Here is a 27,600-nt window from a genome sequence, read left to right on the forward strand (position 1 = left end):
CAGGTGATGAGGCGCCCCTGCTAAAGCTTTGCCATTAATATTTTAATTTGGTGAGAAGTCACTGCTTCTATTAAAAGGGGCAATCCGATTCTTTACAATCCTTAGCATAAGCCATCAATAATAGATTGGGTGGGGGTCTGACCCTCCCCAATCAGCTGTTTGAAGGGGCTGTGGCCCTATAGTCAGCGCCATGTCCCCTTGATTAATGATTGCGTTAAGTTAATTGGCAATAAGGCGGCAATATTAAACCCTGAATTTGTTTTGATAGATTGAGGAGACGTGGTTGAAGCCATCATCTTCATATACGGACACAGATCGTTGCTTGTCAGCGAGAGAATCAAACTTAATTAGAGTAATCATCGCTATCTTCATCAGGTTAGTACACGGACAAACACAGATTATATTACTGCTGACATCGACGCGTTTCTTGACTGACAGGACAAATGTTGCAAAGCACTGGGTTAAGTGTGAGATCAGTGAAGGACGCGGTGGCCAAGCTGCTGATCCTCTACTCGAGGACATGTTACCTCTTGAGAAAAAACGTAAGGCGTACAGCGGCTCACCCCTGTAGCGTATGGATAGGTGCTCACCCTCTGGTCCTACCCTCAGGACCCAGAAGAGAAAAATGAAAAGATATGGAAGTGAGGGGGCACTCTCAAAGGGGATCAGTTGATATAATCAGATATTTATTATATTATTAAGAACAAACCCTTAAAAATCATTAAAATATACATAAAACAAATGTGCAAAACGTCATTGGTGATGCTCCTACCACCAACTCTGGATGTGGATAGGAAAATGCCAACAATATGTGACAATATGATGGCTAAATGAATGTCCCAATAAGCGTTCTGTTCCACACAGGTGTAGGAAAAGCACTAAAGCCAATGACGTAGAACAATAATGATATAATCACTGCCGGCCCTGTGGCACAGTCCTAATGGAGCGATGATAGAGTTAATGTCCCTTTATCCAGTATTCTGAACATACAGAGGTATACGACAGGTTCAGTACTCACAATCTCTTGTCGCTTGCGATGTTCCGGTCTTACCCTTCTGGCTGACTCTCCGCAGCGCTGATTTTCCAGGCGGCCGTACACTCACAGCGTCCCGCGTAGTGTACACGGCCAAGACGTGGCGTCCCACGTGACCTGGTAGTCTAGGGTGCCGGCTGGACGCTGAGATGACGTCACTAATATGCGACTTGAACTCCGGTACAGTGCTAGAGATGAATCTCGTATGCCAGTATCTTTCAAATGAAGAGCTTTCTTGTTCTTTTCCAGAATCCACGTTCACTCTGTCTTTGCCAGACGCGTTTCAGGGTCATGCACCCCTTCCTCAGTGGCCAACTGAGTGAGTGGATTCTCACTCCTTATATATGGGTTTTTGCCTTTCCCACAATCCCACTTTTCTGGGCTAATGATTATACAGAGGATTATACAGATAATTATCAAAAGAAGGATACAAATGACAGATGAGATGACAGGGCAAATAGACATTTTAAAAAAGGAAATGGAAGCATTCCCAGACACTGATGCAGTTCGCAAATGGCATGAGAGAATTTGCAAGAATTTGGACACATTAGAAAGGGAAATAATAGGTAGGAAATCAAGAAAATTATACCATATGGAGAGGAAGGTAGTCACTGATAGGTATGAACAAAGGGAAGTAGAGCACATCACAACACAGGGACATTTTGATAATGTCAAAATCACAAATAGATTTGAGACACTTGCTACACCTCATTTTTTAGATTTTACACCCCCACATCACAAAACACGTACGAGAAGCACACGCACTCCCACCCCACCACGACAGGAGATACTAACACACAATCAGTCAACACAGGGTTTTGTTCACGATTACAATTTGAGGGAGCGTCCGAGGGAGTATGCACAGGGCAGAGGGAATCACCAAACACACAGGCAGGAACACAGACAGGAACACAGACACTACCAGAGCACAGCACATCACTACACGCCAACAATGAACAGAAACACACAGAGACACGAGCACAACGAACAACGCGGAGAGGACGACACTCACAAAAGAAGAAAACACAGAAATTAGGAGTAACACTCACCAATGTGATAAATATCAGTGACACTGTCCTCACAGACACTCAGGTGCAGCTTTTGAACAAAGGCTTAAAGTTTGCTCCTACTAATCCTATGGATAAATTTGCCACATATATTGGTGTGGAAAAGTTCATTAGACGTTTATGTCTTAAAAAATATTTCCTAAAAAACCCAATAAATAGGGAAGCGGATTTGATGGGGAATACTGCCAAATACCCACACACAGATTTAAAAGCCAGGTCAAAAAAATTTCCAAGACAGGAGATTAGTAGTGAAATGGCCACATTCAAGAATAATGTAGAACGGGATCTAAGAAAAATTAAAAGTCGTAGGGTCAATACAAACTTGAATAAAGAGGAAATTAAGGCCATAAAATCACTACAAGAAGCCAAGAATATCACAATTAGGCCAGCAGATAAAGGCGGGGCTGTGGTGATACTCAATACGGCAGATTATACACAGGAATGCCGGAGACAACTAGGATCAGAGAATACATATCAGAGGTTAAAAGGAGATCCTACACAAGAGTATCACAACATTCTGAAGGGTTACTGTAGAAGGGGAACACAAGCAAGGTTTCCTTTCGGAACAGGAAGCGAGATTTATCTTGGACACCGAGGGGAGGATTCCAATGTTCTACTGTGTCCCCAAGATCCATAAGAGCCTAGAAGCACCACCAGGCCGCCCAATTGTGTCGGGTATCCAGTCCATATCATGTAATCTATCTAGATACGTTGACCAATGGCTTCAGCCGTATGTCAAACGGGTGCCATCCTATAATCGAGACACCACCGACATTATTAAAACACTGGAGAATGTTAAATGGGTGGATGGATGGATCTTGGGGACGCTGGATGTTGGATCTCTCTACACGGTGATAGAACACACTGGGGGGATTCAGGCACTACATGAACAACTATCGGGTGATGCCGGGCTCCCCAGTGAACAGTTAGCATTTCTATTAGATGGCGTGAGATACATCTTAACTCATAACTATTTTGCCTTTGACAGTGAATTTTATCTGCAGTGTACCGGGACCGCCATGGGCACCAGATTCGCCCCCAGCTATGCCAATTTATTTTTGGCACAGTGGGAGAGAGAGATCATTCTACCCAGGCTGGGGACGGATCTGGTGCTGTGGCGGCGATACATTGACGATATTTTATTTATTTGGCAGGACACAGCGGAATCCCTTGATCTGTTTCTTAACAATATTAACAACAATGATAGGAACTTGGTATTTAGCCCTACCACTAGCAAAGAGAAGGTGGAATTCCTTGATTTGGAAATATGGATTAAGGAAGGTCAGTTGCAATGCAATACATTTTTCAAGCCAGTGGCCAAAAACAGCTTCATCAGGTTTGCCAGTTGCCACCTTCCACGGTGGTTAATTAACATACCAACCAGTCAGTTCCGCAGACTCAAGCGGAACTGCACGGTTGATAGCAAATTTGATGAAGAGGCGACTGCCTTGAAACAGCAACTGCTGGATAGAGATTATCCAGTCCAAGTTGTAAACCAATCATTGGAAAAGGTAAAAAAGATGGAAAGGGAACAATTCTTTGAGACAAGTGAGCCACAATCACAAGATGAGGGAATAAGGATTATCCTTCCATTTAGTTCCCAATATAAAGTGGTGGAAAGGAGTATCCGAAAACACTGGGGACATCTGCTGAATGATAAGCTAGTTGGGCCCCTTTTGAGTGATACACCAAAAATAACATACACAAGGGCCAACAATCTAGCGGGGAAAGTAGCCCCAACTGTTAAAGTCAATAAAGATAATCAAAAACAAGTGAAAAGTAATTGGCTGGCAATAAATGGGTTTTTTAAGTGTGGCAGGTGTGCGAACTGTAAAATTACAAATTTCCCCTAAAAAACGACTACAGTGGCATCCACAGTAAATTCTTTCAGTCTAGAAATACGAGAGTGTCTAACCTGCGATTCAACTGACGTCATATACCTATTGGAATGTGGATGTAAGAAACAGTACATAGGTAGGACAAAAAGAACACTTAAAAAGAGGGTAGCGGAACATGTGGCAAACATTAAAAAAGGTCTAGAGACACACTCCCTGTCGAAACATTTTAAAGTTCAACATAATTGTGACCCAACTAGCCTCAAATTCACGGCTATAGAAAGGGTCAAGAAATTATGGAGAGGGGGTAACCATATTGCACACATGTCTAGGCAAGAATCCCGCAGAATCTTCGAATATGACACTATTGTTCCCAGAGGCCTCAATGCCGAGATGGAGGTGTTTGGGTTTCTATGATTGATGGGGGGTCGTCCGGTGGAGATGGGATATCGCAGTTTGCCGACTATCGGTGCTGTGATCTCCCCTCCCCACGGGAAGGCTCCTCTTTGATACAATCAATGAATATGGCAAGAAAACCACCAATTGATATATGCCAAAATAATACATATAGATAGGCTTCACTGTAAGACCCTGTAAAGCATCAAAATATCGAAAACACATGTAGGACGCAGTTTACATTGATTGCGTTTTGGATGCGGTTTTGATGCGTTTCTCTTCAAAATGTCATTCTGACTGTGCAGTCTTCTCCATAGACCTGGTTTTATGAGTAATAAATGTATGGGATGCTATTTATAGTCATAATTTTCATTTAAATGTGTTTTATACTGCAAACAGCGATATAAGCAAGCAATAATGTAATCCATCCCACGTATTGGGATTAGCCCAGAAAAGTGGGATTGTGGGAAAGGCAAAAACCCATATATAAGGAGTGAGAATCCACTCACTCAGTTGGCCACTGAGGAAGGGGTGCATGACCCTGAAACGCGTCTGGCAAAGACAGAGTGAACGTGGATTCTGGAAAAGAACAAGAAAGCTCTTCATTTGAAAGATACTGGTATACGAGATTCATCTCCAGCACTGTACCGGAGTTCAAGTCGCATATTAGTGACGTCATCTCAGCGTCCAGCCGGCACCCTAGACTACCAGGTCACGTGGGACGCCACGTCTTGGCCGTGTACACTACGCGGGACGCTGTGAGTGTACGGCCGCCTGGAAAATCAGCGCTGCGGAGAGTCAGCCAGAAGGGTAAGACCGGAACATCGCAAGCGACAAGAGATTGTGAGTACTGAACCTGTCGTATACCTCTGTATGTTCAGAATACTGGATAAAGGGACATTAACTCTATCATCGCTCCATTAGGACTGTGCCACAGGGCCGGCAGTGATTATATCATTATTGTTCTACGTCATTGGCTTTAGTGCTTTTCCTACACCTGTGTGGAACAGAACGCTTATTGGGACATTCATTTAGCCATCATATTGTCACATATTGTTGGCATTTTCCTATCCACATCCAGAGTTGGTGGTAGGAGCATCACCAATGACGTTTTGCACATTTGTTTTATGTATATTTTAATGATTTTTAAGGGTTTGTTCTTAATAATATAATAAATATCTGATTATATCAACTGATCCCCTTTGAGAGTGCCCCCTCACTTCCATATCTTTACATGTTACCTCTTGCTCCATCTTAATGGGAAGCCAACAGGCCAAAAGAACTGCAACACATTCTTCTTTTGACTTCTGTAGATGCATCAATACATGCGTTCAATAAGAAAAGGTGATGTGCCACAAAAAGCAACAGCAAGATATCTTTTTTTTTTGCCATTTACTTAACAAACAATTATACCAAGGTGATGCCATCAACTCTGATCCAAACGAAACTCATTTCAAACAAGTGGCATATTTGCTGCAGTTTTTCCTAATGCGTTTTACTCCAAAGGCTCAAAAATGCATTGGTTAAATCTCAGGCGGTTTTACTGCTGCATTACCGGCTGACGAGTTTCCAAATGGTGAAACCGCCATCACCATCCGAGAAGAAAATTGCGGCTGCAGCCGTAAGACCCCATGTGGTTTAGTCCAATGCAACTTATTTCAACGGCTCAAAAATGTCAACAAAAGCACAGCGAAACGCCCTGTGTAAACGGAGCCTAAACAGAACAGAAATAATTAGGCACATCTGGATCCAGCTCTAATAAATCTCCAAAAATGTACTGTACAACTCTAGTGAATGGAGCCTGCAGTTTCGGTATTCCTTTTACGCTGGTTGCAAAGAGGCATCTGTCAAAGAAAGCGAACCATCTCGCTAGCGCCACCTTGTGGAAGTGGCTCCTGATGAGCAAAAATCTGATTTTGTAACAAGCCTTGGGACACAACGAGAAAATAGTCAAGCCAAAGCCATCTGTAGACGGCTGTTATTCTGGCTGGCTGGGTGCGATGCCTTGAATGCAGCTTAGGCAGGATACTGGCTCTCCTTAAAGGGGTTATATCCCTTTTTTTTAACCCAGGCAGCCCCTCTGAGATGAGCATCGGAGCATTTCGTTGCTCTGCACTGTATTGCGCAGGGCAAGGTTTTTTTTGCTAACATTTGTACACTGCTAGGTAGAGGTTTCTGCCTAGCAGTGTTGGCGGTGACATCACCGGCACTAATGGGCGGGCTTTAGCGCTAGGGCAGCCCATTAGTGCCGGTGACATCACCAGGAACACTGCTAGGTGGAAGCCTCCGCCTAGCAGAGACCCAGTATGTCACAGGATCGAACAAAAAAAGCCCTTGCCCTGCGCGATACAGCACAAGGCAAGAGAGCATCGGAGCAGGATATGCTCCCATGCTCATCTAAGAGGGGCTGCCTAGGTGAAGAAGGGGATATGTTCGGGTTCAGCTCTGAACCCGGACTACCCTTTTGAAGAGACCAGCCCTGTATGGAGACTTACTGGAAGTCAAATTTGGACTCATGTGGAGACACCATCACAAGCTGGCAGATGGTTTTCTTTTCTTAAAGCCCCATTCACACTGCCGTAGTGGTGCCGTGCCCATGTTGTGGACCGCAAACTGCGGGCACTAATATCTGCCTGTCTCTGCTATGCATCTGTTAATCTCATATCTGTCATACATACATTTTGAGGAGTGCACCGTCAATTATGCTGTAAAGTACAGTTAAAAAAAGTGTGCTATTGTATATGCCGTATACAGTGAACATACATTTGCTGAAAACGCAGTGTGAACACAGCCTAAGGGTAAGTTCAAACAGAGGGGGATTTTCTTTCACTGCAGATTTTCCAGCATATCTAATGCAAAATCCGCACTTGTTAGATTTTCCTTTTACCTTTTGTGTTGCAGAAGATGAAATTCATATAAAAATGTGCATAAAATCCACAGCATAAAAGGCTTAGGCCCCTTTCACACGAGCGTGACGGATTAGGTCCGGATGCGTTCAGTGAAACTCACACCATTTTACAAGCAAGTTCAGTCAGTTTGGTCTGCGATTGCGTTCAGTTTTTTCCGCAAGAGTGCAATGCGTTTTGATGCGTTTTTCACGCGCGTGATAAAAACTGAAGGTTTACAAACAACATCTCTTAGCAACCATCAGTGAAAAACGCATTGCATCCGCACTTGCTTGCGGATGCAATGCGTTTTTCACTGAAGCGCCATTCATTTCTATGGGGCCAGGGCTGCGTGAAAAACGCAGGATAAAGAACATGCTGATGTGTGAAAAAAATAAAATAAAATAAAGTAAAATAAAAATCTCATGTACATAGACCCATTGAAATGAATGGGTGAGGATTCAGTGCTGGTGCTGAGCATTCATGTCACGCATTGCACCCGTGCGAAAAACTCGCTCATGTGAAAGGGGCCTTAGTCCCCCTGACTCTCCTTAAAGAGACCAGTCCTGTATGGAAGTGCTCCATGGGAAAACAGTATGCAAAGAGGTATCTCTAAAGCCTCATTCACATGCAAAACATGGGCATCGGCTGTGTGAACTCCGCGTCGCGGTGCAGACCCATTGCCCTCAATGGGTGAGTGATCCGCAAGATACAGCAAAATATAGGACACGTTCAGTATTGCGCAGCGGATGCACGTACCCCGAAGTCCATGGAAACACACGGAAGCCCTTCTGTGCGCTTCCTGGTCTGTCCTATCTTTTGCCGTATCTTGTGGATCTCGTACTCATTGAGTTCACACGGCCGATGCCCATGTTTTGGATGTGGATGAGGCTTTAACCCCTTAAGGACCGGGCTCATTTTCACCTTAAGGACCAGGCCATTTTTTGCAAATCTGACCAGTGTCACTTTAAGTGCTCATAACTTTAAAACGCTTTGACTTATCCACGCCATTCTGAGATTGTTTTTTCGTCACATATTGTACTTCATGACACTGGTAAAATGAAGTCAAAAAAATTATTTTTTTTGCACAAAAAAATACCTAATTTACCAAAAATTTGAAAAAAATTAGCAAATTTCAAAGTTTCAGTTTCTCTACTTCTGTAATACATAGTAATACCCCCAAAAATTGTGATGACTTTACATTCCCCATATGTCTACTTCATGTTTGAATTGTTTTGGGAATGATATTTTATTTTTTGGGGATGTTATAAGGCTTAGAAGTTTAGAAGCAAATCTTGCAATTTTTCAGAAATTTACAAAAACTCAATTTTTAGCGACCAGTTCAGGTCTGAAGTCACTTTGCGAGGCTTACATAATAGAAACCACCCAAAAATGACCCCATCTAAGAAACTACACCCCTCAAGGTATTCAAAACTGATTTTGCATACATTGTTAACCCTTTAGGTGTTGCACAAGAGTTATTGGCAAATGGGGAGGAAATTTGAGAATTTCATATTTTTGTCAAATTTTTCATTTTAACCCATTTTTTCCACTAACAAAGCAAGGGTTAACAGCCAAACAAGATTGTATCTTTATTGCCCTGACTCTGCCGTTTACAGAAACACCCCATATGTGGCCGTAAACTACTGTACGGCCACACAGCGGGGCGTAGAGTGAAAGGTGCGCAGTTTGGTTTTTGGAAGGCTGATTTTTATGGACTGGTTTTTTGACACCATGTCCCATTTGAAGCCCCCTGATGCACCCCTAGAGGAGAAACTCCCTAAAAGTGACCCCATCTAAGAAACTACACCCCTCAAGGTATTCAAAACTGATTTTACATACGTCGTTAACCCTTTAGGTGTTGCACAAGAGTTATTGGCAAATGGGGATGAAATTTGAGAATTTCATTTTTTTGCCTAATTTTCAATTTTAACCCATTTTTTCCACTAACAAAGCAAGGGTTAACAGCCAAACAAGATTGTATCTTTATTGCCCTGACTCTGCCGTTTACAGAAACACCCCATATGTGGCCGTAAACTACTGTACGGGCACACAGTAGGGCGTAGAGTGAAAGGTGCGCCGTTTGGTTTTTGGAAGCCAGATTTTGCTGGACTGTTTTTTTGACACCATGTCCCATTTGAAGCCCCCTGATGCACCCCTAGAGTAGAAACTCCATAAAAGTGACCCCATCTAAGAAACTACACCCCTCAAGCTATTCAAAACTGATTTTACAAACTTTGTTAACCCTTTAGGTGTTGCACAAGATTTAATGGAAAATAGAGACACAATTTCAAAATTTCACATTTTTGGCAGATTTTCCATTTTAATATTTTTTTTCCAGTTACAAAGCAAGGGTTAACAGCCAAACAAAACTCAATATTTATGGCCCTTATTCTGTAGTTTACAGAAACACCCCATATGTGGTCGTAAACTGCTGTACGGGCAGACGGCAGGGCGCAGAAGGAAAGGAATTCCATACGGTTTTTGGAAGGCAGGTTTTGCTGGACTGTTTTTTTTGACACCATGTCCCATTTGAAGCCCCCCTGATGCACCCCTAGAGTAAAAACTCCAAAAAAGTGACTCCATTTTAGAAACTACGGGATAGGGTGGCAGTTTTGTTGGTACTAGTTTAGGGTACATATGATTTTTGGTTGCTCTATATTACACTTTTTGTGCGGCAAGGTAACAAGAAATAGCTTTTTTGGCACGTTTTTTTTTTTGTTATTTACAACATTCATCTGACAGGTTAGATCATGTGGTATTTTTATAGAGCAGGTTGTCGCGGACGCGGCGATACCTAATATGTATACATTTTTTTTTATTTATGTAAGTTTTATACAATAACTTCATTTTTAAAACAAAAAAAATGTTTTAGTGTCTCCATATTCTAAGAGCCATAGTTTTTTCAGTTTTTGGGCGATTATCTTGAGTAGGGTCTCATTTTTTGCGGGATGAGATGACGGTTTGATTGGCACTATTTTGGGGTGCATATGACTTTTTGATCGCTTGCTATTACACTTTTTGTGACGTAAGATGGCAAAAAATGGCTTTTTTTACACTGTTTTTATTTTTATTTTTTTACGGTGGTCATCTGAGGGGTTAGGTCATGTGATATTTTTATACAGCCGGTCGATACGGACGCGGCGATACCTAATATGTATACTTTTTTTTTATTTATGTAAGTTTTACAGAATGAGTTCATTTTTGAAAAAAAAAAAATCATGTTTTAGTGTCTCCATAGTCTAAGAGCCATAGTTTTTTCAGCTTTTGGGCGATTATCTTGAGTAGGGTCTCATTTTTTGCGGGATGAGATGACGGTTTGATTGGTACTATTTTGGCGTACATGCGACTTTTTTGATCACTTTTATTACCTTTTTTGGGAAGTAAGGTGGGCAAAATTTCAATTTTCTCATAGTTTTTATTTTTTTATGGCGTTCACCGTGCGGGGAAAGTAACATGACCATTTTATAGATCAGGTCGTTACGGACGCGGCGATACCTAATATGTGTAGTTTATTTTATTTTTTTAATTTTTATTCAGTGATAAATGTTTTTTTTTTTATCTTAACTTTTTTCACTTTTTTTTGACCCAGACCCGCTTGGTTCTTGAAGATCCAGTGGGTCTGGTGTCTGTATAATACAGTACAGAACAATATATATTGTTCTGTACTGTATTTTACTTACACTGAACAGATCTGTGCTTTTAGCATAGATCTGTTCAGCACCATGGACAGCAGGACGCCTGAGCAGGCGTCCTGTTGCCATGGGAACCCTCCCCGTCTGCTCAGAACTTCGCAGACGGGGAAGGGTAAGCACGGGGCTCTCTGGGGGCTGTCGGGGGGCTCTCTCCCTCTCCATCGGGGGGCTGCAAAGGCACAGCAGCCCCCCGATGGAGAGGGAGGGAGCTCCCTGACCGATGACAGTTAACTTTTTCCATACAGCGGTCAGTACGGACCGCGGTATGGAAAGGGTTAAACGGCTGACATCTTCACAGATGTCAGCCGTTTATACCAGGGTGCCAGCAATGTGCTGGCACCCTGGTACAACCACTAGAAGCCAACGATCGTTCATGGGGAGGCGGGAGGGGATCGCGATCCCGCCTGCAGCACCGCCCGCCTCCCACAACGCCCCCACCGCCTGCGACACCCCCCCCGCACCACCCTCCGGCATAAAATCGTGCAGGGGGGGGTGAAAAATATTTATTTTAGCCACTCTAAAGTTTCTGATCCCCGCGGTCGGGGACCGCGGCGATCAGAAACTGCAAAAAGCGCAGCAAACCGCAGGTCTGAATTGACCTGCGGTTTGCTGCGATCGCCGATACGGGGGGGTCAAATGACCCCCCCCTGCATTGTTACGGGATGCCGGCTGAATGATTTCAGCCGAAATCCCGTTCCAATTAACCCCTGGGGCGCCGGAATACAGATTTTAAGTCAGGACGTACCGGTACGTCCTGGGTCCTTAAGGACTCGGGAAATAGGGCGTACCGGTACGTCCTAGGTCCTTAAGGGGTTAAAGATACCTCTTTGCATAGTGGTTTCCCATGGAGCAGTGTTTTGGGACGTTTCAGTGAATCCAAACTGAGTTTAGTCCGTGACCTGCCCCAAATGAAGGTTCTAGTCGTAGAGTCTAATTCTTTGAATATCGATTTGGGTATGTGTGTTTCTGAGTGCCGAACTGCATACAGGACTTTAGGGAGTATTATCATTTTAATTAGGTTGATGCCACTGATATGGGTAGCGGTAATTTATTCCGTATGTGATCAATTAAGGGGCAGATATTGAGTGATATAGCCCGAGAGTATTGTTTAGTGATCTTGACTCCACTACTTTTAATTGGGCAACATGGGACCTTTAGCTGATAGGAAAGGCTTTAGTGTTAAGGTCAGAAATGGATCTGGGAACCGTGGCGATAGCGTCTTCTATGCGTGATATATGCTATTCAGCGTGTTGAACTCTTTCTCGTAAATTGTGCATGTCTTGACGCAGGAGGCCCAGATCGATCTTGACTTTGTCCAATGTCCCTGTGAGAGATGTTTTACATGAAGTAATAGCTTCCAGAACCTGAGCTTCTCATCAGGTTGTCTGGCAAATTCTTTTAATTTGTCCGCAGCACTTGATGCTTTTTGTGGCCCCATTGTTATGATCAATTATGGAGTAACAGACAGCGAGTATAGTTGTGTCTGGGACGAATATATCGCAGTGTGTTTTCTTGTGAGTTCTAGAGCTGCCAATGGATCTGGCAAGTCCTTTCTATGGAGCTGGCTTATGTTTCTATGGGTGTATCTCGTCCGGGCAATCTGGGGTTAACCCTTAATCTTTGTGTGAGGGAGCCTAGCTGTACTTTGTAGCACAGGGTTGTCAGCGGGCTTCACTGTGGGTAAGCTTTGTGCTGACCGGGGTTCTTTCTTTCTCCCGGCACCAAGGTGGAGCTCCCAATATGGCCGTTTGGCGGGAAAACTATTGGAGGAGCGCAGCTTCAATCGCGCCCCGTCCTCTACTGCAGCAGAGCTCTGAATAATATTCGCTTTGCGATCCATACTTTCTCTCCTCCTTTTCGATGCTCCTTCTGCTTTTCCCCGCTCCTCTCACCTTGTCTTGTGCGCCGCAGCGCTCTGTATGCCGGGCCCGCAGCTCAGCCTCCTTCTTCCCCCTCGTCACACCGGTCCCGGCTCTGCGCGTTCCGGTGCCTGCTCAGAGATTTCTTGCTGGAAGGTCAGTATATCGCACCCTTAGGGATCGCAATGAGCTGTTGGAGACCTTACATCTCTTGAGATCTGCAGGATTTGTCCCGGTAGTGCCGCGCCAGCTCCGCTTAGATGCGTCTAGCCATCTTGGCTGCTGGCCATGCCCCTGGCACACTTTTTTTTAACTGTACTGAACAGCATAATTGACGGTGCACTCCTCAAAATGTATGTATGACAGATATCAGATTAAGGCTCCATTTAGATGTCTGCAAGTGTTGTCCGCACAATTGCAAACACATTCATTCTCTATAGGGGCCGGAATGGATGAGGAGAGCACACTCTCCGCATCCGCATTTCCGGAGCGCGCCCCTGATCTTCAAGAATAGAATAGGCATTTCTATGGGGGGGGCAGATCCGCAATGCACTACGAACGTCTGGCTGGACCCTAACACATACATAGGAGACACAGGCAGATATTAGATGCATAGATAGATTTTTCTTGTAATTTCGATCAAATGCACCAAGAGGCAGGAAGAACTGTATATCATCTCATTGTGGAATGATCCGGTGTTCGTGAGAAGACCGCCGTTTCCAAGGATCAGAAGAGACCCACCTTTTTGTCTTTTGGAGGATCTTTGTCGTAACATAATTGTGGATTCTATTTTTTTCAGTGCCACAAAATAAAAAGGACATAAAATATCTGCTATTGTTCTGCTGAGCTGCGGTACTTACGCTGGGAAGTCTGCTGCATACTGCCACCCGTCTTGATCGGTTCCTCCAGAGACATTAAAGTCTTCATACCAGTCAGAGACCTGGGGACAACACAAAAATAATTTTACTAAAGGTTTGTATCCCTCATTTAAAATGTCAGGCGTGGCTCAGGGTGTTTTCCAGCATGTAAATGCACATTACAAGGTGCAGGACAAGAGAACGGTAAAATACTGCACTTGTGGCTTTGTCTTATCGTCATGCGAAGGTGAGGCACTGCCACTGGTAATTACCGCAATGGTTTAGGTTTACAGCAGAGGCCACATTTCGGTGGCACATCTGTCATATGATGGACATCAGAGGTGCTCAACAGACCCCCTTATGCCTTATGATACAGTTTGCCGTATTAATGCAAAAAAAATATTACTGCATGCAGTGCTACTTTTGTTACCAAATATGACAGAATCTGCGACAAAGGCTTCAATTGGATCCTCCGACACAAGTGTGAACACAGCCTTAGGCTATATAGGCATAGTGTGAGGTGTTGAAATGGTGCCCTTCATCCACGGATCCTAAGTGTAGTAAAGAGGGTGGCACTGCTTGTGTACAGCGCATGCGGGGGGAAGTGGATGGGATGGTCGCTCACATATATTACAAGACTTGAACCCTTCCTGTGTTCTTTTAAAGGGCATCTGTCAGCAGATTTGTACCCATGACACTGGCTGACCTGTTACATTTGCATATAATAAAAAAAAAATCTCAGCAATGCGGGCACATATGAACATGGGACCAACACAGATGCCTTCAGCTCCCAAGCGCACATTTAACAGGTCAGCCAGTGTCATAGGTACAGATCTCACAGATGCCCTTGAAATAATTTTTCCAGCATGCACTGCAAAATGCCCTTATCCGTAGACTATTAGGATACCTGTCACAAAGCAGTACCATTGTCACACGGGCGACAAACTGGCCAATGAGCAAGTTACTTTTGCATCGATGGTTCACAATAACACCCCGATACAGTGAGGGCCAAATGGGGATGAGAGCGTCATCTAGTGAACGGGAAAGGTCCTGCACTTTCGTAGATCACAAACAAGAAGATACAGTGAGGAACAGAAGTATTTGAACACCCTGCGATTTTGCAAGTTCATCCACTTAGAAATCATGGAGGGGTCTGAAATTCACATTGTAGGTGCATTCCCACACAGAGACAGAATAAATTAAAAAAATAAAATAAAATCAGGAAATCACATTGTAGGATTTTTAAAGAATTTATTTGTCTTGCACTGCTGAACATAAGTATTTGAACACCTGAAAAAAACTGCAAAAATTCTGGCTCTCAAAGACCTGTTACTGTGCCTTTAAAAAGCCCACCTCTACTCCACTCATTAATCTAACTTAGTAGCACCTGAAGACCCCTGTCCACCCCACAGTCAGTCAGACGCCAACTACTACCATGGGCAAGACCAAAGAGCTGTCAAAAGACACCAGAGACAAAATTATGGACCTCCACAAAGCTGGAAAGGGCTACAGTGCAATTGCCAAGCAGCTTGGTGAAAATAGAGCAACTGTTAGAAAATGGAAGAGGCTAAAGACGACTGGCAGTCTCCCTCGGACTGGGGCTCCATGCAAGATCTCACCTCGTGGGGTATCACTGATGATAAGAAAGGTGAGGAATCAGCCCAGAACTACAATGGAGGAGCTGGTCAATGACATGAAAAGAGCTGGGACCACAGTTTCAAAGGTCACTGCCGGTAGAACACTACGCCGTCATGGTTTCAAATCATGCATTGCACGGAAGGTTCTCCTGCTCAAGTCATCACATGTCCAGGCCCGTCTGAAGTTTGCCAATGACCATCTGGATGATCCAGAGGAGGAAGTCATGTGGTCAGATGAGACCAAAGTAGAACTTTTTGGTCTAAACTTCACTCGTCGTGTTTGGAGGAAAAAGAAGGATGAGTTGCATCCCAAGAACACCATCCCTACTGTGAAGCATGGGGGTAGTAACATCATGCTTTGGGGGTGCTTTTCTGCGAAGGGGACAGGACGACTGCACTGTATTAAGGAGAGGATGAATGGGGCCATTTATTGTGAGATTTTGAGCAACAACCTCCTTCCCTCAGTCAGAGCATAGAAGATGGGTCGTGGCTGGGTCTTCCAACATGGCAACGACCCGAAGCACACAGCCAGGATAACCAAGGAGTGGCTTCGTAAGAAGCATATCAAGGTTCTGGAGTGGCCTAGCCAGTCTCCAGACCTAAATCCAATAGAACATCTTTGGAGGGAGCTGAAACTCCGTGTTGCTCAGCGACAGCCCCAAAACCTGGCAGATCTAGAGGAAATCTGTGTGGAGGAGTGGGCCAAAATCCCTGCTGCAGTGTGTGCAAACCTGGTCAAGAACTACAGGAAACGTTTGACCTCTGTGATTGCAAACAAAGGCTTCTGTACCAGATATTAACACTGGTTTTCTCAGGTGTTCAAATACTTCTGTTCAGCAGTGCAAGACAAATACATTCTTAAAAAATCATCCAATGTGATTTCCTGATTTAATTTTTTATTCTGTCTCTCAGAGTGAGAATGCACCTCCAATGTGAATTTCAGACCCCGCCATGATTTCTAAGTGGGAGAACTTGCAAACTCGCAGGGTGTTCAAATCCTTCTGTTCCTCACTGTATGTACACTGAACACGGAAGGAGGTTCGAGGGGGAAGGATAAAAGAAAACTTGCGGCTATTTACACTAAGATACCTGCAAACGGAGGACAGCGATGACATTTAAATTCTGAGAAGGTGCAATAACAGGACATTCTCGTGTTTGTTCTCCTCTCGTGTTACTAAGTACTGAACCTCCTTGTTTCATAATTAACAGTGAGTGAAATGCTGCCAACCTAGCCTTCCTATTTACACACTTATGAGCCTGAATAAATGACTTCTGCACAGTAAACATTCACCTGTTTTATAGCGGATATGCCACTGCACACGTTCTACTCCTCTAAACAAACACTCATTAACCACTTCATCAGCAGGTCTCTTCTAACCCATAGTGGCGGTATGATGAGATTTCACTCCTATCCCCCCAAACTTCATCATCAAGCGTCTTCCCTGCCATCGAACAGTTAACTATTGTGATCCTGCTTATGGCCACTGCATGCAGAAATCACGATGGTCTCTGGCCCAGTAGATAGCTCAGACTCTGGTCACATCACAGTTGGAACATGTCTTGGAGGGTACACACCAGGAGAACCTCCTGAAGCGTACCTCTGATGTTCTGACAAATTCCAGGAAAGGTCTTATAATGAAGAAAGCCAGGATTGACTTCAGTTGTCAGAATTTTAGGAAATTGGGAACTGTCTGGTACCTCTGCTGGAAGTCTTACCCAGGACCAATGAGGTGACGGAGGCTTCATATTCGTCTTTGTGCACTCCTGTAATCCGCTCACATCACTCCACATGTATCTGTCAGTTAACAGTCCACTGCAAAGACAAATTTACAATGAATGCATTCAATTTCTTTTTTCTTTATGGAAGGAATCCACTAGCTCTAGCCCTCAACGCCAGGCTGGATCTCGCCTGTGCACATGAAGGGGACCATATATTCTGGAAGCCTGGCACATGAGTTGCCTTTATCTTTCCTTCCTTGGTCTCTCGGGAGCTGATCTCCTACAGAAACTGTAAACCATTTCTAAAGATTAGTGATATCCACAGGTATTAATCATTCAAGAACAAGCTGAGCCTCATCTCGAATGATGGAACTAAACCAAAGCGCAGGTGCCGGGTGTCGGACCCCCCGCCAATCTGATATTGATGACCTATCTTGACCCATCAATATCTGAAACCAGACAAATCCTTAAAAAAAAACATATGAATTCTTGAGGAGTGTCAATAAATACAGGACAACTCCCATAGCACTATAGAGAGGTCCGCAGCGCTCATCCAATTCAAGCAATGGTGTTTTATTCCATAGTTAGGCAGCATACATCGCAACGTTTCGACCATCGACCAATGATAATAATGTATGCTGCCTAACTATTGAATAAAACACCATTGCTTGAATTGGATGAGCGCTGCGGACCTCTCTATATTGCTGTTCCTATTAGGATCCCGAGCCAGGACTCCTTACTGCGTGCACCACTTTGCCCTGGATTTATACCAGGTAACTTGATTATTGGATATGAATTTACCCGATTAAGGGACTTGGAGCTGCTTATCTTTACTTGCAACTCCCACAGCACAGCACAAAGCCCCTGATAAGGCAAATAAACATTTGAGGCTCTACGCCAAAAATACTCAGTAAAGTGCAAGTACAAGAGGAGTGCAAAGTGACGTTAAAGTGCTGCAGAATGACAACAAAGACATCAAGCATGATGAGCCGATAGACAACATAAAATAAGCAGCTAAAACATAAAACTATGTATGCAGAATAGGCCACAGCAAAATGACCAAAATACAAGAACAATTATTAACGTGTGTAAGAAAAGTAAAAGAAAAAGGCCTCACAATGAAAGCGCCGTGCACTTGTCTTGCACTTTCCGGAGTATTTTTGGTGTATAGCTTCAAATGTCCATTTGCTTTATCAGGGGCCTTGTGCTGTGCTATGGAAGTTATCTTGTATTACTGACACTCCTCAGAAACGTATGTTTTTAAGTGTTTTTTAAATGTCGATTTCCTTTCTGTTTTTGAGATCAGGCAAGGGATCGCAAAACGCTTCAGTTTGATTTGATACAACCGGGTGCATCCGTTCCGTTTGGATGCGGTTGTATTAAATCGAAAGTGATCAAATTGGATCCGAAACTAATGCTATTGAAAGTCAAAGGGCGCCGGCTCCTGTCTGAAAAAAAAAAATGGATCTGACACCATTAACTTTTATTGTTTTTAGTGCCGGATCTGGCTTGTTCAGTTTTGCAGTTTGCAGCGGTTTTGTGTCCGGTCACAGAACGCAACAAACCGGAACGGAATGCACTCCGTTCCGGTTTGTTCAGTTTTGTCCCCACTGACACCCAATGGAGACAAAACTGTAGTGTTTTCCTCCAGTTTTGAGATCCTCTGCCGGATCTAAAAACTGGAAAGGAAATTGCATCTGTGAAAGAAGCCTATGTTATGCTTTTTGTGGTAGCAATAAAAATTCACGTGATTTTAGTCATTCGTTTTTTTTGGTGTGCTCCATTATACATGTGCGCTTTGGTTTAGTTTTGCACATGGTTAGCATACTGCTGTATGTATTGATTTTCTGGGGTGCCCACTTTTTTCGTTTAATCATTTCTAAATATGATGACATATGAAGTGAGGGCAAAGGCCCTTTCATACAGACCAATGTGTCAGGCAATTATCAGAAACGAGCCAGATGTCCCCGATAATTGCCTGATGGTCAGTGGAGATGAGGGCTACGCTTACATACGGCAATCAATCGGTGATCGCTTGTTCCTGTAGAAATTAATTGTTCCTGACCAGCAAGATGGACACAAACTGATTTTTGGTGCTGGCATCTGTTTATTTGTCAGATGATCGCCAGCACCTTTTACACATACCCGTTGGTACTCATCCCCGACAATCGGTCCTTAAAGGGTTTTTCCGATGATAATGATTTTTAAGCAAGTACCAGTAGTCTCCCCCTGAAACAGAAGATGTATACCTACCTGCTTCATGCTGCTCCAGGCCTCCGCTGTCTCCGTCTTCCGGTCCCTACACTGTTTAGATCCGGTGTTGCATGGTCATACACACTGCTCCAGCCAATGACTGGCTTCAGAGGTGAACTGCTGCTTGTAGTCACAACACCGCTGGAGCAATTCATGCGACCGTGGCCATGCACCACGGGATCATAGCAGGGCAGGGAAGACGGAGGCAGCGTGAGCAGTGTGAAGGACCGGAGCAGTGTAGAGCAGGTAAATATGAATCCTCTGTTTTAGAGGGGAGGCTGCTGATACTTGCTTAAAAATCTTCACCCTGTAAGAGTCTGGACAAACCAAAAATATCATGTAAACGTGACCAAAGACTCAACTACTCACATAATATGACTAATAAGAGTCATTAATACGTGTTGTGCCTATAATATCCAAACAGTAGGATGCATTAAACGGTATTAAAGTGCTACGTCTACAGAAACTAAAGTAATGACCCCCACTGTGCACAGTGAAATGTATGTTAATGACAGGTAGAGGACTGATGGAAAGGATAAAGAATCTGATAATTCTAATTACTGCACAGTAGTTTAGGGTAATCCCAGTGTCCAACACAATCTCCCAGTAAAGAATGTGGAAAAAGGAAAGGAAAAGGAAGAAGACCGTCCAATATATACAGTATATTAAATCGAACCCTTCATGTACAAGGTGTAGCATGTGTCAGTGCTGCCATCTAGTGTTCAAAACTATGAAGAACAACATTACATTATGCAAACCTGTTGGTCATATAGTAATCCCCTAAAGTGCTTCTATTACATTCTCTCCTTGGGAAGCAGGTTTTATGTTCGGCAATACAACATGGTAAGGGAGACTGGTCCGAGCTCTCTGGCTATTTCACTTTTGTATTCAATGGGTTTCCAGGACTTTTATATTGATGGCCTATCCTAAGGATAGGGCTACAGATGAGCGAATTTCATATTTTGAAATTCGTTCACACTTCCTTTGGTGGTAAAAGGTGAATTGCGTTATGGATTCCGTTTCCACGGACCATAATGCAATTCAATGACGGAATGCCTTTAGAGACATTCCGTTATTCATTCGGTCATAATAGAAGTCTATGGGCTGCAAAACGGATCCGTCCCGTTTCTATTATGCAGGGGAGTCCTCTCCTGCATAACGGAAACGGGACGGATCCGTTATGCAGGCCATAGACTTCTATTATGACCGAATGAATAACGGAATGTCTCTAAAGGCATTCCGTCATTGAATTGCATTATGGTCCGTGGTAAAGGAATCCATAACGCAATTCACCTTTTACCACCAAAGGAAGTGTGAACGAATTTCATAAGCGGAAATTCGCTCATCTCTAGATAGGACCACAATAACTGATTAGTAGGTGTCTGAAACCTCAATCAATATAAAATGAATATAAAGGTACTGTAAAACCCTTTAAAGTATGCTGAGGGGCTCATTCAGATGATTGATGCCTATGTCCATCTGCTATCCATATGTAGAGCAGACCACACAGACAGAAAACGGACACATTATGCAGTGTATTAAAAAAAAGTTTGTTTCGTTGTGGCCCAAATGTATTCATGTACATTTGGTGAATGCTACAATTTAGGTAAAATACTCACGTGCTGCTGTATCCAGTGATGGGATTCCATCTCTGATTTTCATAGATGTACACGCACGTAGTGTCGGACTGGGGAAAGATGTTATTTGTGCTGCTGTCCAACCCTGGAAAGAAGTGATAGTACAGCATTCAGTTATGCCACTCTGTACACCCTTGCTCCTCCTGCTTCCTCTACCAGCCCCCATCTCGCTGCCAGGTAAGATAACTGTGCAGAAACCTGGCCCTGTCAAACAATTAGAGGAAGCACGAGGAGTGAGAGCGCACAGAGTGGCTTGGGCCCTCCCTCGATGCACTTAAAGGGGTTGTCTCCGGATAGGTCATCAATATCAGATCGGCGGGGGTCCAACTCCCGGCATCCCTGCCAATCAGCTGTTTGAAGAGAAGGCAGAGCTCCTAAGAGTGCTGCCTTCTCTGCTCTGTGTACCTGCTCACCACAGCAATTGCAGTGGTGAGCAGGTGTAATTACAAGTATGGCGTCCCTATTCACATCTATGGGACGGCTTTGTAGTATTCACTTGAACAGACTGATCCGTACCAAAAAAGGCTTTTAACATTTTCATAAAGATGAGCTATACTTCTTACCTTGCATGAACCCTCCGCCATAGCCTCCAGTATAAACCCACGCTGTGTGATCATGACCGATGCCCCACACAACACCACAGCTGCTGCTCTCCACCAGCTTCAGGTGTCCTCCTATCTGATGCCAATACCTGCAAAGAAAAAGCAAATACTAGTTACTCAACATATGTACATCTCTACAAGAACAAGGGGTCACATGCACAAACCATAACCAGAGAACTAGCCTGAAGAAGAAACCAAATTGTTGACATGGACATGCCTCAGCTACATCCCATAGCAGACTTCACCCATTCATTGCTATAGAGATTCAGTCGAGGAAAGTCTAATCATAATATCGTAGATTATAATGACATACAGAGTCAGAACCCTTAATAAACGCATCTATTTCATTTTATATCTATATATTGCTTAAAGGGGTTATCTGGTAATTAATATTTATGACCTATCCTCAGGCTAAGTCATCAATATCAGACCGGTTGGGGTCCAACACCCTGGTCCCCCGATGATCAGCTGTTAGCAGAGGCCAGGCACTCCGTGAACGCTGCAGCCTCTTCCTAGGCCATGTGATGACACGTTCAATGGTCACTTGGTCTAGTTGCAGCTCAGCCGCTTTGAAGTGAATGCCCGCAAGGCTCACAGAGCTCAGCGGCATCCTGAAACAGCTGATTGCCAGGGGTGCTGGAACTCAGACTCTTGTCGATGTGATAATGATGACCTATCCTGAGGATAGGTCATCATTATCCATTCCTGGATAACCCCTTTTAGGGTCCATTCACACGTCCGCAAAATGAGTCTGCATCCGTTCCGCAATTTTGCGGAACAGGTGTGGACCCATTCATTTTCAATGGGGCCGGAATGTGCTGATCTATGTTCTATCAGATTTTGTGAAACTCACCTGTAAAATCTGTTTCTAGCTTGATTCATTGGGGGACACAGACCATGGGTATAGCTGCTTGCTGCCACTAGGAGGCGACACTAGGCTGAAAACTGTTAGCTCCTCCTCCGCCAGCTATACCCCCTCCGGCCAGGAGAGAGCCTTCAGTTTGTGCAAAAGCAGTAGGAGAAGTAGAAGGATAAAACAACATCAACCAACTCCACGGTCAACGGGGTGGGTGCTGTGTCCCCCAATGAATCAAGCGAGAAACAGATTTTACAGGTGAGTTTCACAAAATCTTGTTTTCTCGCTTATATCATTGGGGGACACAGACCATGGGACGTCCTAAAGCAGTCCCTGGGAAGGGAACACAAAACAGAGTGAAGAAGGTAGAGAACCTTGTGACAGTCATCACACTGCAGCCTGCAAGACCAGGCGGCCCAGAGCGGCGTCCGCAGAAGCGAGAGTGTGAACCCTGTAAAACTTTGTAAAAGTGTGGAGGGAAGACCAGGTCGCGGCTTTACACAACTGAGCCGCCGACGCCCGGTGGAAGTGAGCCCAGGAGGATCCAAGTGCCCTGGTAGAGTGGGCCGTGATCTCCGGAGGGGGCGTCCTGTCCCGAACGCGGTAACATTCTAAAATAGTGGAGCGAATCCACCGGAAGATCGTCACCTTTGAAGCCGGCAAACCCTTCCTAGACCCCTCCGGAAGGACGAACAAGGCGTCCGTGCGCCGAAAGGGAGCCACGGCCAAAAGGTAAATCCGCAGAGCCCGCACCACATCTAGACGGTGTAACGACACCTCTCTCGGATGGGAGGGCCCAGGGCAAAAGGACTGCAGAACAATGTCCTCATTGAGGTGAAAAGCCGACACTACCTTGGGCAAAAAGGAAGGGACAGGACGGAGGACCACCTTGTCCTAATGAAAGACCAGGAATGGTTCACAGCATGACAGAGCTGCCAACTCTGAAACCCTGCGTATAGATGTGATGGCCACCAGGAAGGCCACTTTCCAGGACAGCAGGCGGAGGGAAGCCTCCCGCAAGGGTTCGAAAGGAGAAGCTTGCAGAACCCCCAATACCAAGTTGAGATCCCACAGAGGAAGTGGGGGACTGTAAGGCGGAGCGGAGCACAACGCCCTGAAGGAAGGTCCTAACAGGACCCAGTGCCGCCAAGGATCGTTGAAAGAAAATGGAAAGGGCCGACACCTTGCCCTTCAAGGAGCTGAGCGCCATGCCCAATTCCAGTTCGGACTGAAGGAAAGCCAAAACGACCGGCAGGGAGAAGGATCTGGGAGATAGGTCCCGCTCCTCACAGAAACGAAGGAAGGACTTCCAAGTTCTATAATATATCCTGGAAGAAGTAGGTTTCCTAGCCCGAATGAGCGTCCGAACGACCGCATCGGAAAAACACAGCTGCTTCAAAAGGAAGGTATCAAAAGCCACGCCGTCAAACGAAGAGTATCTAAACTCGGGTGGAAGACGGGCTCTTGCAACAGAAGATCGGGTCTGAGAGGGAGCGGGAACGGAACGTCCCCTAGTAGGAGGACAAGATCCGAGTACCATGCCCGGCGCGGCCAGTCCGGAGCGATCAACAGGGTCTGAACGCCCTCCCACTTGATCCTGCGGAGGATCCGAGGCAGGAGGGACAACAGCGAAAAGACATAGAGGAACGTGAATCCGTCCCACGGTGCCACGAGCGCGTCCACTCTGCAAGCTGCGGGATCGCTTGCGCGGGCGAAGTAGCACAGAAGCTTGTGATTGAGAGCAGCGAATACTTCCAGATGGAGAGACCATTCCCCGGGATCTATCGTCATCCGGCTCAGGAAAACCGCCGTCCAATTGACCACGCCGGGAATGTGGACCGCCGACAGGGCCGGAACATGGGCCTCCGCCCACCTGAGAATCCTTGCCGCCTCCGACATGACGTTCGAGCTGCGAGTCTTCCCCTGATGGTTGACATATGCCACCGCCGTGGCATTGTCCGACTGGACTCGGACATGAAGGCCCAGCAGGAGGGGAGACCAATGGCGCAGAGAGAGGAAAATTGCAGGAAGCTCCAGGACATTGATGTGTGCCGAAGACTCCTCCCCAACCCTGAAGACTGGTGTCGGTCGTAATGACCGTCCATCTGATCGGAAAGAAAGACTTCCCCATCTCCAGGTGAGTTGGGGAGAGCCACCAATGGAGGTCCGACTGAACTTGTTGAGGAAGGGAAAATCGACAATCCAAGGACTCCTGGGACTTGTCCCAGGTCGAGAGAATCGCTCGCTGTAAAGACCGGGTGTGAAATTGGACGAATGGTACTGCCTCGAACGAGGCTACCATAAGGCCCAACACCCGCATACAAGTCCGGATGGAGACTATGCGCTGCCGAAGCAAGCGGAGCACCGTGCTGCGAAGGTCCTTCACCTTGTCCACTGGAAGACGGACCCGAGCTGCTCCGGAGTCCAGAATCATACCGAGGAACCGAATCCGAGAGGATGGGACCAGGGAGGATTTCCGAAGGTTCACAAGCCACCCAAAGCGGGCGAGAGTGTCCAAGAGGATCTGCAGACTCTCCTCGCACTGCCGGAACGACAACGCTTTGATGAGAATGTCGTCCAGGTACGGAATCAAGGTGATGCCCCTGGAGCGAAGAAGGCCCATAAGCGGAGCGAGCACCTTGGTAAACACCCTCGGCACAGTTGCCAGACCAAATGGCAGGGCAACGAACTGGTAGTGGTCCGAGAAGCGCAAAAAACGCTGGTGGGCGATCGCAATGGGGACTTGCAGGTAGGCGTCCTGGATATCCATGGAAGTTAACCATTCCCCTTGCACCAAGGAAACTATCACGGAGTGAAGAGACTCCATGCGAAAACGGCGCACACGAAGGTAACGATTTAACCTCTTGAGGTCCAACACCGGGCGGACCGCTCCCTCCTTCTTGGGCTCAATGAAGAGGTTGGAGTAAAAACCGGAAAAACGCTACCTCGCCGGAACGGGGGAGATTACTCCCCTGACCAGCAGATCTTGAACCGCTTGAAAGAATGCTCCCGCACGAGAAGGCTCTCTGGGGGGACAGAAAAAAAACGGTTTGGAGGTATGGATTGGAACTCCAACTTGTAGGCCGAAGTGACTACCTCGAGTGCCCAGGCGTCTGAGATGTGGGCCTGCCAAACCTCCTGAAAATGAAGGAGCCGACCCCCCACCCAGGAAGGTGGGGGCGCACCTTCATGCAGGGGATTGCTTGCCAGAGGAAGAGCGCTGAGGCTGCGCTCGGGAACGCCAGGCGGGCTGTGGCTTGAATGAAGGCTTCCGCCGTTTCTCCTGGGTGGGCTGCCTCGCGGTCGGGGGAGCCGCCGGGCGGGTGCCCGTGAAGCGGCGAAAGGACTGGCGAGGCGCAGAAGGACGTGGTCGGAAAGAACGCTTGGGTTTGGGCTGTGGAAGATGGGTGCTTTTGCCCCCCGTGGCCTCAGAAATGATTTTGTCAAGTTTGGGCCCAAAAAGACGAGAACCAGCGAAGGGAAGGGAGAGAAGGGAACTGGCCTTCAACCAGAGTTCCCGTCGAATGGAGACGGCAAAGGCGGAGGACCGCGCGACCATGGAACCTGCGTCCAGGGCCGCCTCACAAAGGTCTTTTCCCGCCTGGGATATCTGGGCTGCCAGAGCCTGGAGGTCTGTGCGGGAAAGGTCCGAATCTAAATCTTGATGAAAGCGCAGGGCCCATTCGGAAACCGCCTTAGCCACCCACGTTGAAGCGAAAATGGGACGGAACCGGTGGCAGAAAAAATCGACTTCGCCAGCGATTCGACCCGTCGGTCTACGGGGTCCTGCAGAGAGAAGCCGTCCGCAACCGGAATAGTGATATTCTTGGCCAGGCGAGCCACCGGCGGGGCCACCTTTGGAGGGGAAGACCACTTACCCACCCAATCCGGGGGGGAACGGATAAAGAAGATCCAGCCGCTTGGGGATCAGGAAACGTGAATCTGGCAGTTCCCATGCTTTAGCGGTGAGGACGGAAAAATTGTCATGTACTGGGAACGACTTGGGAGCCCGTTCGCTACGCAGGAAAGAAACTCCCTAGTGACTGGAAGAGGGGCCCTCCTCTTGAAGCTGAAAGGTGTCCCGGATTGCCGAAACCAAACTTTCCACTAAGGCGGCCATCTGGGATGAGCGGTCCGGATCCAGATCCGTGTCCGACTCGGCGAGTTCTCCTCCGGACGAATGGTCTCCAACCAACGAGGACGCCCCTGGACAGCAAACCGGGGGGAGGAGGAGAAGGCGATGCATCCGAGGAGGAGGGGCGTTCCCGCCTGGGACGCTTGCTGGGGAGCCTGCTCCTGGATGGTGCGCCCCGGGGAGAGAGCAGGTTGCGCAGGTGACAACGTCTTCACCAAGCAACCCATTAAGGAAAGGGTGGATTGGGAGATCTTAGACAGGTCAGTCACCGCCCGGGACAGGGATTTGGCCCATTCCGGTATCATACTTCCAGCAGAAGGGTGCATGTCAGTGGACTGCGACTGAGGTGGCACGCTCTGGGTGGCCTGGCATGAGGCACAGAGGGGGTTCGCTTGACCCCTAGGAAACTTCACATTGCATGAAGTGCAGGCATAATGGGTAGCCCTACCAAGGACCTGGGGCGTGGGATCCGCTGGGTCCGACATGACCGAGAGCAGGGAGCCAGAGAAGGTATAGAGGAGGGGAGCAGCGCTGGTCCTACCAGAGTGGCGCAGAGTAACCCTTGGAACATGTCCCCAGGGGCAGGATGCGGCGGGGAGGCGATCTGCAGTGAGAAGGACGATCCTCTCAGGGTGGAAAACACGCGCACTGGCTCTGTACTTCCGGAAGGAGCAGGCAGGACAGGGGAGCACGGTGGGAAAATTAGGCTCCGCCCCCTCCAGCAGAAGAGTTAACCCTTTCCCTCACGGACCGCCGGCGCGAAGTCCCGCCCCCACGCTGCAGCGATCCGGCGAAGAAGGGGCCCCAGCCGCGGTCCAAGAGGCACAGAGGTGGTTTATGAATGGGAGATGTCTCCCAGGGCAGAAGATGAAGGGGGAGGGCAGCAGCAATCGCAGCGCCGCCGCCCGCGATCGCTAAGGCCGCAGAGGGGAAGCCAACCGCAGAGGGGAAGGCCGCCGGATAGGAACGCTCCCGCTGACGATTTAACACCCCCCCTGTGCCGGCGGTGCACGGGTGGGGAGGTGCGATGCAGGAGGTCCCCAGGTACAAAGATCGTGCTCCAAGTCCATATTGTCATGAGAGTCCAGCCCCTGGTGACACACAGAGAGACATACTTACCTGTCTTCATCTGTG

At 46.5% G+C, this 27,600-nt stretch overlaps 1 protein-coding gene across 1 annotated transcript in view; it reads right to left on the reverse strand.

Annotated features, from left to right (window-relative positions):
• TECPR1 (tectonin beta-propeller repeat containing 1) overlaps positions 1-27,600 on the reverse strand; it is a 102,664-nt gene that overhangs the window by 22,939 nt on the left and 52,125 nt on the right. Inside the window, exons 15-18 of the mRNA XM_040441831.1 lie at positions 21,437-21,564; positions 20,856-20,958; positions 16,981-17,077; positions 13,631-13,710 (exon numbers count right to left, since the gene is read on the reverse strand). Of these exons, the coding sequence (XP_040297765.1) occupies positions 13,631-13,710; positions 16,981-17,077; positions 20,856-20,958; positions 21,437-21,564 (408 nt within the window). The remainder of the gene's footprint in view (positions 1-13,630; positions 13,711-16,980; positions 17,078-20,855; positions 20,959-21,436; positions 21,565-27,600) is intronic.

Source organism: Bufo bufo, chromosome 7, assembly GCF_905171765.1.
Source record: "Bufo bufo chromosome 7, aBufBuf1.1, whole genome shotgun sequence".
NCBI lineage: Eukaryota > Metazoa > Chordata > Amphibia > Anura > Bufonidae > Bufo > Bufo bufo.